This window comes from Helobdella robusta, assembly GCF_000326865.2.
Source record: "Helobdella robusta unplaced genomic scaffold HELROscaffold_2, whole genome shotgun sequence".
Taxonomy (NCBI): Eukaryota; Metazoa; Annelida; class Clitellata; order Rhynchobdellida; family Glossiphoniidae; genus Helobdella; species Helobdella robusta.
Window position 1 is genome coordinate 3,920,892 of NW_008704083.1, and position 14,962 is coordinate 3,935,853.

The 14,962-nt window shown below is 35.3% G+C and overlaps 3 protein-coding genes across 3 annotated transcripts in view; 1 reads left to right on the plus strand and 2 right to left on the minus strand.

Annotated features, from left to right (window-relative positions):
- Positions 1-108: 108 nt before the first annotated feature.
- On the plus strand, positions 109-6,764 carry HELRODRAFT_64443 (hypothetical protein; the record flags this gene model as incomplete). The annotated part of the gene is made up of 14 exons (XM_009017281.1): positions 109-301; positions 1,253-1,446; positions 1,957-2,034; positions 2,656-2,732; positions 3,330-3,424; positions 3,527-3,672; positions 3,812-3,916; positions 4,146-4,251; positions 4,961-5,049; positions 5,138-5,251; positions 5,433-5,544; positions 5,982-6,213; positions 6,360-6,449; positions 6,575-6,764. The coding sequence occupies 14 exons, from the start codon at positions 109-111 to the stop codon at positions 6,762-6,764; spliced, it is 1,821 nt and encodes a 606-aa protein (XP_009015529.1).
- Positions 6,765-14,236: 7,472 nt separating this feature from the next.
- HELRODRAFT_64199 (hypothetical protein) lies at positions 14,237-14,386 on the minus strand (the record flags this gene model as incomplete). The annotated part of the gene is made up of 1 exon (XM_009017282.1): positions 14,237-14,386. A coding segment is annotated over one exon (150 nt), but the record flags the coding sequence as incomplete, so codon positions are not given.
- A 354-nt stretch (positions 14,387-14,740) lies between these two features.
- Positions 14,741-14,962, minus strand: part of HELRODRAFT_160315 (hypothetical protein) — a gene marked incomplete at both ends in the record, with an annotated part of 909 nt that continues 687 nt past the window's right edge. The window contains one exon of the mRNA XM_009017283.1: positions 14,741-14,918. Coding sequence (XP_009015531.1) covers positions 14,741-14,918 — 178 coding nt within the window. The remainder of the gene's footprint in view (positions 14,919-14,962) is intronic.

Genomic DNA, 14,962 nt, shown 5'->3' on the forward strand with positions numbered 1-14,962 from the left:
CATATCTTAATCTCATATTACACAACTACATATTTATAATTCAATTTAGTAATTTTTAAGTTTTAAAAATTGTCATTTTAAAGTTAAAATATAATTTATCTATTGAAAATGTTTTCAACTGCAAAATTGTTAATTTGGCCTGAAGAGAAGGCGTCGGAGAACGCAGAACGTAGTCATCAAGTGGACAGTTTGAATTTGTTGATATTCGTCTGCCTCCTGATTTTGACCATCTTGACCGTCTGGCTGTTCAAGAGAGTGCGCATTCGATTCGTACACGAGACTGGCCTATCCATTATTTATGGTAAAGGAGAAATGGTTCAATCCTTCATCACCTGCTTTTTGTGCAATTTCCAATTTCATTTTTCTTGTAAAACTTTTTATTTTTAAATTTAATGACATAATAAAAAATAAAGATATTGAATAAGAATAAAAATTCTTTAAAATAAATGTTTAACAAGAGTAAGATAAGTAATGTATTTATTATATGAAAAACTTTTTTAATATTCAATTTATTAACTAGGTTACCGGATGGACTTCCTACCGACTCAATCAATAAATAAAACCTAAACTTTTGTATTAAATAATTTTAAAACAGACAAAACGAATCCGTATTTAATAAAAAAGCATATTTTGAATAAAGCATGAAGTTTTATGAATCATAAATTATAACTTGTTTCATCATTGAGAGACTGACAATAATAAATAATTTGTATTTCATCATATTATGATCATAATTTATAATGAAAATAAAATGGTGTTTGCACTAGTTATTGCTAACCTAATATGTGTAAATTAAATTTAATGAGAAATCAATGCTATTTAGTTGATTTTTTAAGAAAGCTTTTTTAATCTAACAAAAAAAATTATGAAAATAATTATCTTTAAAGTTTATTCAGGGAATTTCGATATATATAGGAATTTAACTACTATATACTTTATCTAATAATTTTATGTAGATTTTGTAAACATACACAAAAACCTGCAACTAAATTTGATATGTTAATTTATATACCTTATGTATAAATTATAAAATATAATGGATGTGTGACCCCATTGTTGATTTTTTGTTACAATAAAGTTCATAATTAGAAGGATACAATGGGCATATCTCCATATCATATGGATATGATAATTTCAGTCTATTTCTACACTTATTCAAAGATCAATATTTACCAACTTTTATTTGATAATTATCATTATAATTTTTGAAATGATAATAATAATTCATATCAAATCATTATTTTTTTCAAAGGTTTGATAGTTGGAGCAATAATTAAGTACAGTTCATCTCGGTTGTTTCCCCATCCAAGCATGCCACAGGTTGAGTCCACAGCAGTGTTTAACAATGTAACAACTCCCCAGACATCACCAAATTATTTAATTGCGAGCAGCATTGCTACATTTATGAACATAACAGAACCACCTGACCAAGTCAAGGACATCACAGTAACGCCTGCCATTTTTCCAGAAGAAGTCCGACATATTGATTTGGATGAAAAAGTAAATTATACATTTTATTTTATTACTGATTATTGTTTTCAGGCAACTTGGTTTTAAGATTAACTCGAATGTTATATTTGTTTAGAGGTTGTAATGAAAAGTGAAATAGTATTAAAAAACGATGATGATGATCATCATCAGAATGATAGGGATGGTTATCAAGATGATAATGATAGTGATGAAAATGATGGTGATGATGAGGATGATTATGATGATCAAGATGGTGATGAGGATAATCAGAGTGTTGATGAGAAAAAAGATGATGGTGATGATAAGGAAAATGCATGTAATGGTGAAAACGATGATAATGATCAGAGTGATGATGACGTCATATACAAATATAAACTTTTAAAAGTACTCTTTCTATGCTTGGCTTATGTCAGTTGATAGTTTTTTTTTTTTTTTTTTTTTTTTTTGGTTATACAAAATATAAAAAATATAAAATGTATGTAACAGGCAACTTTTGATCCTGAAGTCTTCTTCAATGTACTTCTACCTCCCATTATATTTCATGCTGGCTACAGTATGAAAAAGGTTTGTTCGACATTACATTTTGAAATACACACACAGCAAAACCTACTGCATGCATTTTCATATGCATACATTTAAACAAACAGCATTGTTTTAGTTTATTTATATTTAATACCACAATTAAAGTTTATTATGTATGTTAAAGTATATTTTTATTATGTATATATAAATTTATATATATATATATGTATATTTATGTATGTATGTTGGGAGGAGACCATATTTTATATAGTATTGTATGAATTCTACCGAATTGTTGGTATTGATCAATTTAAAGTTTGTCCTTTCAAATTTCCTTTCTAGAATTTTCTTTATACTAACTTCAATAACAATGAAGAACAAAGGAATGACAACAACAAAGATGAAGAATACGACACCAACTAATAAACTTTGCTAAAGAACTTTGCTTTGTTTAAATAAACTATATAAACCAAACCTACACTGAAGATGATTTATGAAAAATTGAAATAAGGCCTTATCTGCCTGATGAATTTGGATAACAACAGTTTTATTAAATTTTAATGATGAACTTGGATAATTCGTTATTCATTCTCAGATATAGACATTACATCAAATGCATTAGCTGTAAAACAACCAGCAAATAATAATTTTTCTATTCCACAGAAGCACTTTTTCAAAAACTTTGGAACGATTGCCCTGTTTGCATTTGTTGGTACACTCGTGTCTTCATTCGTGACTGGGTAACCTGACGTTTTGTATTCATTAATTAAGCTTTCACTTTACTTTTGTCTCACTAATTAACTTGTTGAATTACTCCATAAATTTTTCTCTTTAAGTAGAAGATGTTAACATGATATTTAAAAATAATTAGGGCATAGAATGAAGAACTATGTAGAAACTGTTTAAATTTGTAATCAGTACATTGTATATGTGCAATGTGTGTATAACGTATGCAGTAGCTGGAATGGAATTTGATTATTTTTGTGCTGTTTATTACATGATGAAACATGTTGTTAATATGTAGAGTGGAAATGTTTGGTAAATTCAATGAAAGTGTCATCTATTTTGAAGAATTCATTGCTAAGAGCAATAGTTTAGCCAAGGCAGTGTTATCTGATCTATGGGAAATCCAACACTAGATATTTGTCAGTCATAAAAATTTTAATATTAAAATTTACTGAAATCCAATCTACCATCTACTTCTGTTTGGAATATTATTTCCAAAAGTTTTTCTGTTCTCTTTGTTTATGCCTTTTATGTTAATAAGTGTACAGTACATTTTACAGTAAACATGTAACATGCGATTATGTTCATCTGATGTTCTCGCCAACATATAGTGTAATCATGTTCCTGTTCATGTACTTGACTGGAGCATTCTGGTTGTTTGGAGATTGCCTCAAGTTTGGATCACTTATATCAGCCACTGATCCAGGTGTGAATTGTGCAATGTTATTATCATTATTATTATTGTTGTTGTTGTTGCTGCTGCTGTTGTTAATGTTGTTGTTGATTCTTAGTAAATTTCTCATACTAGTGTCAGTCTTAACGATCTTCAATGACCTGAATGTTGACGTTGACCTCTATGCACTTGTGTTCGGGGAGAGTGTCTTGAATGATGCAGTTGCCATTGTGCTTGTTAGGTCAGTTTCAAATGTTTCCTCTCTTCAATGCAACTCCTCCGTTTATGATCTTTTTTTAATTTATAATTTTTTACTGCAAAATCAAACAAAACTATTTATATAAAAACTTTGTTTTCTAAATAACTATCAAATTTTGTCACCATGTCACCAGCACAGTCAACATGTACAAGAGTGACAAGTCTGGATTTGATGGCTTGGCAGTAGTTCGATCTGTTGGAAACTTTATTATTGTATTCTTTGGAGCATTTGCACTTGGTATTGCAATGGGTTTTGTAACTGCTTTGGTATGCATCTGGCATTATTTTCCCATTTATAATTTAACCTTTTAATAAATTTTTTATTTCTTCTAACTTTCTCATTTTTATTTATTATGATTTTGGTAATGCGCAAGACCACAAATTTATGATTTTTAATGCTTAGACAGAGAACTTTTTAATGAGAAAATTTTTTAGTAACTTAACTAAAACTACATTTAATAATATCTACCATTAATTTGGCCAAACCTGCACCAAGATGACCAAGTTCACTCACATCAAAGACCACCCACTGTTGGAAAGTTCCTTGTTCGTTCTCATGAGTTACTGCACATTTTTAGCCGCAGAAGCTGCTCAAATGACAGGTTGGAAAATATTAATGCTTCCATTTCTGAATCATCATTATTTTTGTCATCATCATCATTGGTCATACCTTCATTTCATTTAATGATCTATACTAGATTAAAAGCTAGACATCTGGAGCTAGACAGGTATAAGTTATTTTTTTTGTTTGATGGCTGGCCATCCTCCTTGCTCTCTTAAAAACTGGTGTCCTGTTTAATCAATGGACCTGGCTTTGTTTTTTGATTGGACGGTCAGATTCTATTCAAGATCTTAAACTCAAGAAGGAATGCTGTAATAACATTTAATAAACACAATGGAAATTATTTGCTCTCACATTTTATTTGCATCTGCCTACATTTGGTAAGCAGAATTGGGCCTTACTTTGGTACTTCAATGAAAAGAGGGTGAATTTTTGTTGGAAAAAGTACCTGAACATTTATTAGGTGTGGTGGTTTGAATGAAAAGCTGGAAAATTAAAAAAAATCTGCTGTTTTACAAATTTGAATAGTTTTGCAGAAAATATTATAACTAGAAACAACTTATGAGATGCTTGATGTTGATGAGAAGAAAAGAATTATCACCTGGACCATGTTCGAATGCTGAATATTATATTTACCTTTTAATATTGATCATTTTTAAATAAAATTTTAATGTGTTTATGTTCACTAATTTGAGGTGAATAGCCAGTGATTTAAATAATTCTCATAGATCAAAACAATAATTCAATAGGAATAGTGGCATTGTTATTTTGTGGCATCTGTCAAGCCCACTACACATACAGCAACATGTCGACAGAATCCAAGGCTCGAACTAAACAGGTTCGTCTTTTTTCTCTCGCTTGCATTCATTTTGATTGTGAACATAACATTGCGTCATTAATGATGCATCCTATTTGATGGCACGCAGGTTTTTGAACTACTGAACTTCCTGGCTGAGAATTTTGTCTTTGTCTACATTGGCGTGTCAACTTTCACTTTCAAGAAACACATTTGGAACATTCCTTTCATCTTCATGGCATTTGTATCTTTTTCACTTTCAACACGATGATGATGATTTCTTAAATGTTCATAAAGCGTATGATAACAAGTCATAAATGGCCATAAATTTCTTATTTTCTCATAGAAGTTTATGGGGACTGTTTATTTCTGTTTTAATCTAAAACAAATGTATTTTTCTTTAAACTAACAACAATCGACTACAGTTTGCAATAATAATAGCTCGAGCTCTTAACATCTACCCACTCTCTCTTCTCTTAAATATCGGGAGGACGCCCAAAATTCCTGCAAACTTTCAACATTTCATGATGTTCAGTGGTTGGTTCTGCATGAATATTTCCATGTGATGATGTTGTTGTAGTGAGTTGTGGCGTTTTGATGTTGTTTTGTCATTCACTATATTGCGGTAGCTATAACAATCAATCACAACTTCTATTTGAAACTGACAAATTTTATCTTTTTGCCACATTTACAATAAACTAAAATGTTCGTTCGTTCGCTTGTTCGTTTGTTTGTTAGCTAGTTATGATTAGGTGCCTGGCATTGTTGTTGCAGTGACCGGGTTCGAATGTAAAGAGATCCCCTCCTGCTACATGCAAAAGTGTGTGATGCCTTGGTTCACGTGTAGTTACATGCACTGTTTGTTGTAATAATGATAATGCACCCCAGTCACTTGCCATGGCGCTTTTAAAATGACATTATTGTATTTATAATTATTATTATTTTTATTTGTTTCTGAAAATGAACTTGCCCAGGTCTAAGAGGGGCAATGGCATTTGCTCTGTCCATACGAGGCACCAGCACGAAGGAGGAGTGCACCATCTTCACAACCACCTTGGTCATCGTCATGTCCACCATCATCCTCTCTGGTGGATTCACGACTCAAATGCTCTCCTGGCTCAAGATCAAAGTCGGACTACCCGAACATGGAGAAACTCAAGGATTTGAAACACTCCACTCTGTTGGTCCCTTTTGTCTGTTCCTTCGGTTCTATTAATTGGTGTGGTGTGCTTGCTTGTTGGGCTATTTCAGCTTATTCAGCTTATTTATATCAAAAACTGCCAGAAAAGTAATAATGATTAAATTTTCAAAAAAAAAATTACAAAACTTTGAAAGAATAATTGTTGTTAGAGTCCTCAGAGGTATGTCATGGACCAATCATCTTCCAGATCACTGATTAACAGGTATGGCTTCTTCAGGCTGTGGTACATGTTTGACAGCAGGTGAGCATTTCTATGATGTTCGTTTTGGCCAGCCGAATACTATTACATTCGATGAAGCTTATTATTTTTAACAATCATAAGTTTTTGATGGCTGTGGTTGATTCATCACATCGCACACTAACCAGGTTTTTGAAACCCCTTCTAACTCATTCACGCCCGCCTCTCACAGACACCCTGCCCAAATGTTGCCTCCCACTTTCTCTGCTGCTGACTACCGAGCAACAAAAGCAACAGGTACGAGCTGTGTGGTGTTACTTTCTACGGGGATGCATTCATCTGTTACATTTCAATTATTGCGTCGTAACATTTTTATAGATCGGCTTGGTGGATGGTTTGAAAGATGACGAAGATTCAGACTACGATTTCATGGCGTCGACTGTTGGCAATGACATCAACCTCGAAGAAGCTCTCTTCTCCAATTCAGTCTTCAACACAGTGCACAACAATCAAAACATCAACAACAGTAGCAGCATCAATAACGATGTCAGCAACACTACCAGCAACATCGTCAACAGCACCAGTCCCTTGAAGTACACATTTGAAGGCAACAACAACAGCAACAAAAATAACTACAGCCTGCAGGCGGGCAATTCGATCACAAACATACATGACCTCTACAACAACAACAACAATATCAGCTTGGATAGTTGCAACAATTACAACAACAACAATAACAACGACGTGTTTTATGAAAATGAGGATAATGATTATGTTACCAATGCCAAAGCTGATGTCTTAGATCCCATCAAACAGATGATCAATCAATCAATGGTAGGCATTTAATCATTTAATTTTGTTAACAATTTTCTTTTAGCAACTAACCTTCAGTCTAACTATTTTCATGATTGTGTTCTTTTTTCAGGACCAATAAAAATGGACGCATTAATGTGTTTTTGACATATTTTTTAATTTAAATTTTTTGTAAATTTGATAATTTGTTAAAGTTACATCATAATCAGTGAGCGAATGTATTTTACTCTGAAGATTTCAGTTCAAGTCAAGATGCCTGGAGCCAAAGGTGATCCAGTCTGAAGTTTGAAGATGGTGACGGTGAAGATAGTGATGGTTAAGATGGTGGCAGTGAAGATGGTGATGGTGGTGGTAAGGAAAGAAGTTGATAAAGCTTGGTAGTGAGAATGAGTAGTTAGTTGTTAAACATTGTGATGACGTGATATAACGGATGACAACGGATTTATGAGAATAAAAATGAACATTGTTGTTGCTCTTGTAATGACAGTTATAGTCATTGTCATTTACACGTTACAGTGTTATAATAAACCATAGATATGCCCCTGGTTGAAAAACAATTATTTGATTTGCAAGTAAAATTAACATATTCATTATAGTTTATAAGCTATCATTATTCAACTTTGATTAAATGATTGTGCCACGCAAGTTGCGTTGTTCAGTATTTAATATTTGTTTTATTTTTGTGATATCATTTTTATTTGTTGTTGTTTTTTATGATGGAGTTGATGACGTTTGGATGGTTGTTGGATATCAGGATCAGTAGGTTCAAAGTTTTATGCTGGCCAGGGTGAATGAGGAATATTGACGAAGATGATGGTTAAGATGATGGTTAAGATGATTTTGAGGCGGTTTATCTTTGTGTGGTTTTAGTTTTTTTTTCATTTTTTTTAGTTGTAATTTTTTTCATTTTTTCATAGTTAAGTGCTTGTTGCTTATTTAAAAATGGGACAAAGAAATAAATATATGAAGTTTGTTTGCAAATGCATAACTGCTCGTTTACAAAGTGCAAAATATCTTACATTATATCACTGTAATATTCTTTAAAATATTTTTTCATAAACGTTATCAGTTTTTCAATTAACTTGAATAACCAGCTATATATTAATTTGAATGTTGTTTTACTTATGTAAACTTCTACCCAATATAAACACAAAGTTTGCGCATATTCTGTCAACTCTTGCAGTATAACCTTTTAAATATTTTTTTTGCATTTGTGGTGGCTGTAAGTTATAAAATAATATAAAATAATTGTTATATATAATCTTTATCGTCTATTTATTTGTGCATATGTAATTTTTCATTCTCCATACATTTTCTCACTGGATGAACGGTTGTGTTTCAGTTATCTTTCACGTTTAAATTGATGCGACCTAACATCAATTTGCCTGTTGTTACTTTCAAAAGACAAGTTTTAGCCTGTTTGTCAGACTCACAATGCTACTTTGGTATCATTATTTAAATATTTTAAAAGTTTCGCGAGGAAGTTCATCGAGGATAGCCGCAATTTTTCCAGCATGTACAGTACATATTCCCAATTTTTATAATTAATACATTTATTTATATACGGTTATTGGCAATGTTTAGTGCATTTTCTCGTGTTATAAATTGAAATCTTTTCATACATTCTAGTCACTTTTGTGCTTTCACATTTTCACCAAAATTAATCGCACACAGACATCAACGTATTTTTGGGAAGGCTACATTTTATGGCGATGCCGCCTTTTTTCGCCAGGTAAAACGCGCACTGTTTGGCATCATCGGTGCTTTTTTCATTTATATTTTGTTTTTTTTTTTTGAGTAGTATGAATTTGTTACAATTTTATAATTTTTCATTTATATTTTATTTATCTGAATTCATCGTATATTCATTGTTGGATGAGTTGTTTCTCAATTTTAATTCGTTGTTTCCATTTCGGCTTCTTACATTTGGTATTTGTTTGCATTGAGTTTCATTTATTGAAGTTTTTAATTTTTTATTCGAAGTCTAGTATTATACATTTCAAAAGTCATATTTATAATTTGAATTCTCTTTCCGTGTCCATGCTGTTTTGCGTGCTTAGAGCACAGAATTGTTGCTATTTTAAGTTTTACGAAATAAACGAAACAATCTTCATTAATCTCGTTACAGGAGTTTTGGCTTCACATTGGATAACAGACAAGCGCCTGGTTGAAAAATGACCAAGCATTCATTCAGAGTTATTAACTTTGCGATGGCAGGACATCAAAACAGGCTTACAAGCGCTCGACATTGTATACTTTTACAAATTGCTTTTCATGCCGTGTAATTCAATTCGTACGCATGAGATTTGCCCAAACACACACAACAGTAAAACAAATATTATTGTCTAGCCGTACAAACAACACACACACATACAACATATATATGTTATATATAAAATCGAAAAGCGGAGTATATATTTATATTGTTATAATACTCGCTGTCGTAACCGATTTACGATGCGACGGGTTCAAATCCTCGATTGAATAAAATATTCCAAACAGTTATTAAACTTTATTTACAGAAGAAATCAACTAATCGTTTATTTCCAGTAAATTCAAACTAACGCAACAATTAACTTTTAAATCGTTCAAAATCTATCGCTATGACAACGTCAACAAACAAATCAAATATCGCTTTAAATAATTCACCGAATCGCTATTCACAAAATCACGAATTTCACTAATCACGAATATCACTAATCACGAATTTTACTAATCACGAATTTCACTAATCACGAATTTCACTAATCACGAATTTCACTAATCACGAATATCACTAATCACGAATATCACTAATCTTCCTGCGACGTGCGCTTATATACTCTTCGCAAGCGTCGTTTCTAGATTCTTCCAGATGGTCCGATTCTAGCATACTCAAGAATGCTCCAGTCACTAGAACATTCCAGAATACGCTAGAATCTAGTGCGTTCGGTAGCACGGTTATAACATTACCGAACAGCTTTCGTTCCGGTGTCCGCATGGTACGGAGCCAGTCTATCCAAATGAACGATCTTCATTCTTGCTCTCGGCTTCCGATATTCCTGAATACGGTAGACGACGTCATTCAAGTGGGTAATGACTTGATAAGGTCCTTCCCACCCTCGCTGGAGCTTTGGAGAACGTCCTTCTTTCGCTGTGGGTTGTACAGCCAAACTAACTCGTCGACAGCAAAACCGCCACTGCTTCCTTTCAAGTCATATCTGGTTTTGGCCGCCTCCGTGTTTTTCATAATTTTAAGGCGCACATAACGGTGGATATGGTTTAATCGCTGTCGAAGATTATCCACGTATTCTGTTAATGGTTGGTGTGGTTCAGGTGGTACGCCATATTTCACATCAGCTGGAGTTCTTAAGGTAGTCCCAAACAGAACTTTTGATGGCGTTTCTCCAGTAGTTGTGTGGATAGCACTCCGGTATGCCATAAGAAACAATGGTATATGACGATCCCAATCCCGTTGATTTTCGTCGACTACTTTAGCCAGATGTTCAATCAGGGTTTGGTTAAATAGTTCCACCATACCGTCAGACTGTGGGTGAAGAGGTGTCGTTCGAGTTTTGTTTATACCCAGCAGCTTGCACATTTCACCAAACAGTTGTGACTCAAAATTTCGACCTTAATCTGAGTGGAGTTCCAATAGGACACCATATCGACTAATCCAATTGAGTACAATTTCCTCAGCGACGGTACATGCTTCTTGGTTGGGTATTGGAAACACCTCAGGCCATTTGCTGAAATAGTCCGCTACTACCAGAATGTAACGGTTTCCATAATCTGATACCGGAAAGGGTCTAGCAATATCTATAGCAATCCGTTCAAAAGGGACACCAACATTGTAGATTTGCATTGCTCCTTTTAGCCTTCTTTTGGGTCCTTTGACTGAAGCGCATGTGTTACATTTTCGACACTAGCTTTCTACATCTTCTCTAACGTGAAGCCAGTAGAATCCTTCTCGTATTTTGTCAAGGGTCTTGTTCATTCCTAAATGTCCCCCAGAAGGGCCGCCATGCATTTCATCAAGGATTTCGGTCGTTCTACTTCTTGGTATTACAACTTGCATGCGGTGTTTTGATCCATCAGCTGATTCCCATTTTCGTTTCAGCAAATCCCCTTCCAAATACAAAGAGTCCCACTGAGCCCAATAACCCTTTAACACGGCACTATATTCTGAGATGCTTTGCCAGTCCGGTCGCTTGCCCTCCTTCTTCCATGTGATCAGATGTTGTAGGTCCTCATCCGCAAACTGTCGTTTGCGGATGAGGACCATGATCCGTCGCAAGATCCGTCGGTGTCCAACCGTCATCCGCTGATATTAATGTTGCTCTTATGTCTTCCGATTGTATCTTCTCCTCGTGACGACAGCAATATTTGCATCCTGGTAAACATGGTTGACGTGAGAGAGCATCAGCATTACTATGAGTTGTTCCTTTGCGGTGCACGATCTCGAAGTCGTACATTTGTAAACGGGCCATCTGTCCTTTAAGATCCTTGAAGTTGAGGAGCCATCTTAACGCTGCATGATTAGTTCGGAGAAGAAATTTCTGTCTATAAAGGTACTTGTGGAAGTGTTTTGTTGCATTGACTATTGCTAGTAACTCCTTCCTGGTCACACAATAGTTTCGTTCGGGCTTTGTGAATCCTCTGCTATAATACGCTAGAACCTTTTCTTCTCCGTCTATATGCTGTGACAAAACGGCTCCGATTCCGTTGTTACTTATAATCAAAATAAAATTAAATCAACGCAAAAACGGGTAGTGCCGTCCTTCTTTTTTACCAAAACAACTGGCGAAATCCAGGGACTTGATGACGGTTCGATGACGCCTTGATTCTGCATTGTCGTTATCATTTCGTTTACTTCTGTTTGTTTTGCTAGAGGAAGACGTCGTGGTACTTGTCGGATCGGTTTCGAATCCTGAGTATCAATTCGGTGAGTTACCAGAGCTGTTTTACCTTGGTCATTGTCACCGGTTGAAAACACGTCTGCAAAATTAGCAATCAACGCCTCGGCTTTTAGACGGTCTTCTTGATACAAATTGAGTTCATCCAGTAGATTTTTGGTAAGTTCTTTGAGTCTACTTTTGTCAGTTGGTAGAACCTTTTCTTGTTGCTCCATATCTAATGATTTCACCAAATTTATTGATTGGCAATTACCTATTTCCTCGCCTTTTTTAATTCTAATAGTGTGTTTAGCGGTATTCATTATTCTGACAGGAATAAGACCATTTTTGTTCGCTTCTACCAGGCATTTTCCAATGACCGCGTTCTGTACATTTGTCTTTGAGGTTGGCTCCATCAAATAGAACTGGTGGCCCCTTGGATCGCAATTCAACTTGCGCCATACGATGTTTTCAGATGATTGAGGTAGTTCTATGTCACAATCGACTGTCACTCGAATGCATTTTTCGTCGCTATCCCCCATTATCACTTCTGTATTTCTCCATCTAAGAATGCGTTTTTCTAAGTCAATTTTGAACCCATATTTTGTCAGAAAGTCGACACCTATTATGCATTCGTCGATGATATCCGCGACTAAGAATGAACCTTTGAATAACAAGTCGCCTAGCTGAACAGTACGGAGAATCTTTCCATAGACTGAAGCTGTTCCTCCGGTAGCTGTTCGAAGGATGTATTTGTTAGAAGTCTCTTTCTTCAGATTGGGTACCAAATCAGATGTTAAAATCGATTTTGTTGCTCCGGTGTCGACAGTAATTACACATTCTCGTTGATCAACTTTTCCGTTCAGCCATAGGTCGTTTCGATTTCGATGTAGTCTGGAAACGTTAATTACGGTGCTGGGGGCGTCAATTCTACTAGCCAACCTCTGCCCCACAAAGTTGGCTTTTATTAGTTCTCCCGCCCCTTCGTTAAAAGGGGCCGATCGTGATACAGGATCATCTTCTCTTCTTTTTGCGCCATCTTGTCGCGCAATTTCGGCAGTAGTTATCTTTTAGGCAGTGTTTACAATCACGACGTAGATGGCCTTTTTCACCACAAATCCAGCATTGGGGTACACCATGCTGTTGAGGTTCGCGTTTCACAAACACCTTCTGGCAAGGGCATTCTTCATGTACTTGGCGTAGACGTACGTCACTTTTTGATGCTTGCTTTGCCGATTCAAAAGTGAGACTGTGCGCAACGGCATCCTTGAGTTTTCGTTTATCTGACAAGAGAAGGGATTGTTTGAGTTCCGAATCACGAAGGGCTTTGATAAACGTATCCAGGGCAGTTTCGTCTCTATGCTCGGGGTCTGATGTCGGATACGACAGCAATGTCAACCGTTCGATATCTTGTGCCAGCTGCTGAATGGATTCACCAGCTGTTTCTAAGCTGAGACCGATAAATCTGTTTCATGTGTTCTTCACCATAACGTAAATCCAACGCGCTAACCAGAACTTCATAGTTGAAGTGGTTCACGCAGGAATCGTCTGAAGAACCTCTGCTGCTGAACCTCGCAGGGCCAGTATCAGTGCTGTTGCTCGTTCTTTTCCGTTCCAACAGTTACTAGTTGCCGCTGCTTCGAACTGGGTTTTATAAACGTTCCAAGACATCTCTCCTTCAAATGCTGGTACCTTCAAAGTTCTTCCGGATGCGTGATCTAACGGCATGGCCATTTTTTTGGATTGCTCCAATTCTCGCTTCAATTTGTCTATCTTGTGATCTACCTCAACGGTCTGACGATCAAGTTTCTGCTCGATCATTTCTATTCTTGTTGACTGTTCTTCAATCTGTTCTGCCACTTCCAATTTTACGTGTTTTAGCAGGTCCTTGATCTGTTTTAACTCCTCTGTCTGTCGTTCGGATTGTTCCTTGATCTGTTGTTTTAACTCTTCTGTCTGTCGTTCGGACTGTCGTTCGGACTGTTCTTTGATCTGTTTTAACTCCTTTGTCTGTTGTTTTAACTCTTCTGTCTGTCGTTCGGACTGTAGTTCGGACTGTTCTTTGATCTGTTTCATTTCAGTTGACATACTAAGTAGAAGTTCCATCATTTTAGCGGTTGTAAACGTGCCTGTGCTAATTTCATTGTCTTCGTCATCACCATCAAACTTGAATTCGTCTGGGTTCTTACCTTCGTCAATGAGAGCTTCTCTCAGACGTGCTACTAGTACTTCTTTGTTGCCACTTTTGACAAGGCTTCGTTTCTGTAGTTCTTCTCGTAGCTGAACTACGTTCAAACCACACAGTTTTGACATCGTGTTCTTTTTCTATGAGTAGTAATTCACTAGTCGAAGATCCCACTTCTGACACCAATGTTATAATACTCGCTGTCGTAACCGATTTACGATGCGACGGGTTCAAATCCTCGATTGAATAAAATATTCCAAACAGTTATTAAACTTTATTTACAGAAGAAATCAACTATTATTAGTTATTAAACTTTATTTACAGAAGAAATCAACTAATCGTTTATTTCCAGTAAATTCAAACTAACGCAACAATTAACTTTTAAATCGTTCAAAATCTATCGCAATCACGAATTTCACTAATCACGAATTTCACTAATCACGAATTTCACTAATCACGAATATCATTAATCACGAATATCACTAATCACGAATATCACTAATCTTCCTGCGACGTGCGCTTATATACTCTTCGCAAGCGTCGTTTCTAGATTCTTCCAGATGGTCCGATTCTAGCATACTCAAGAATGCTCCAGTCACTAGAACATTCCAGAATACGCTAGAATCTAGTGCGTTCGGTAGCACGGTTATAACAATATATCTGTCAGAAATGCAATTATTGATGAAATCAAAGCATGTTCGGCG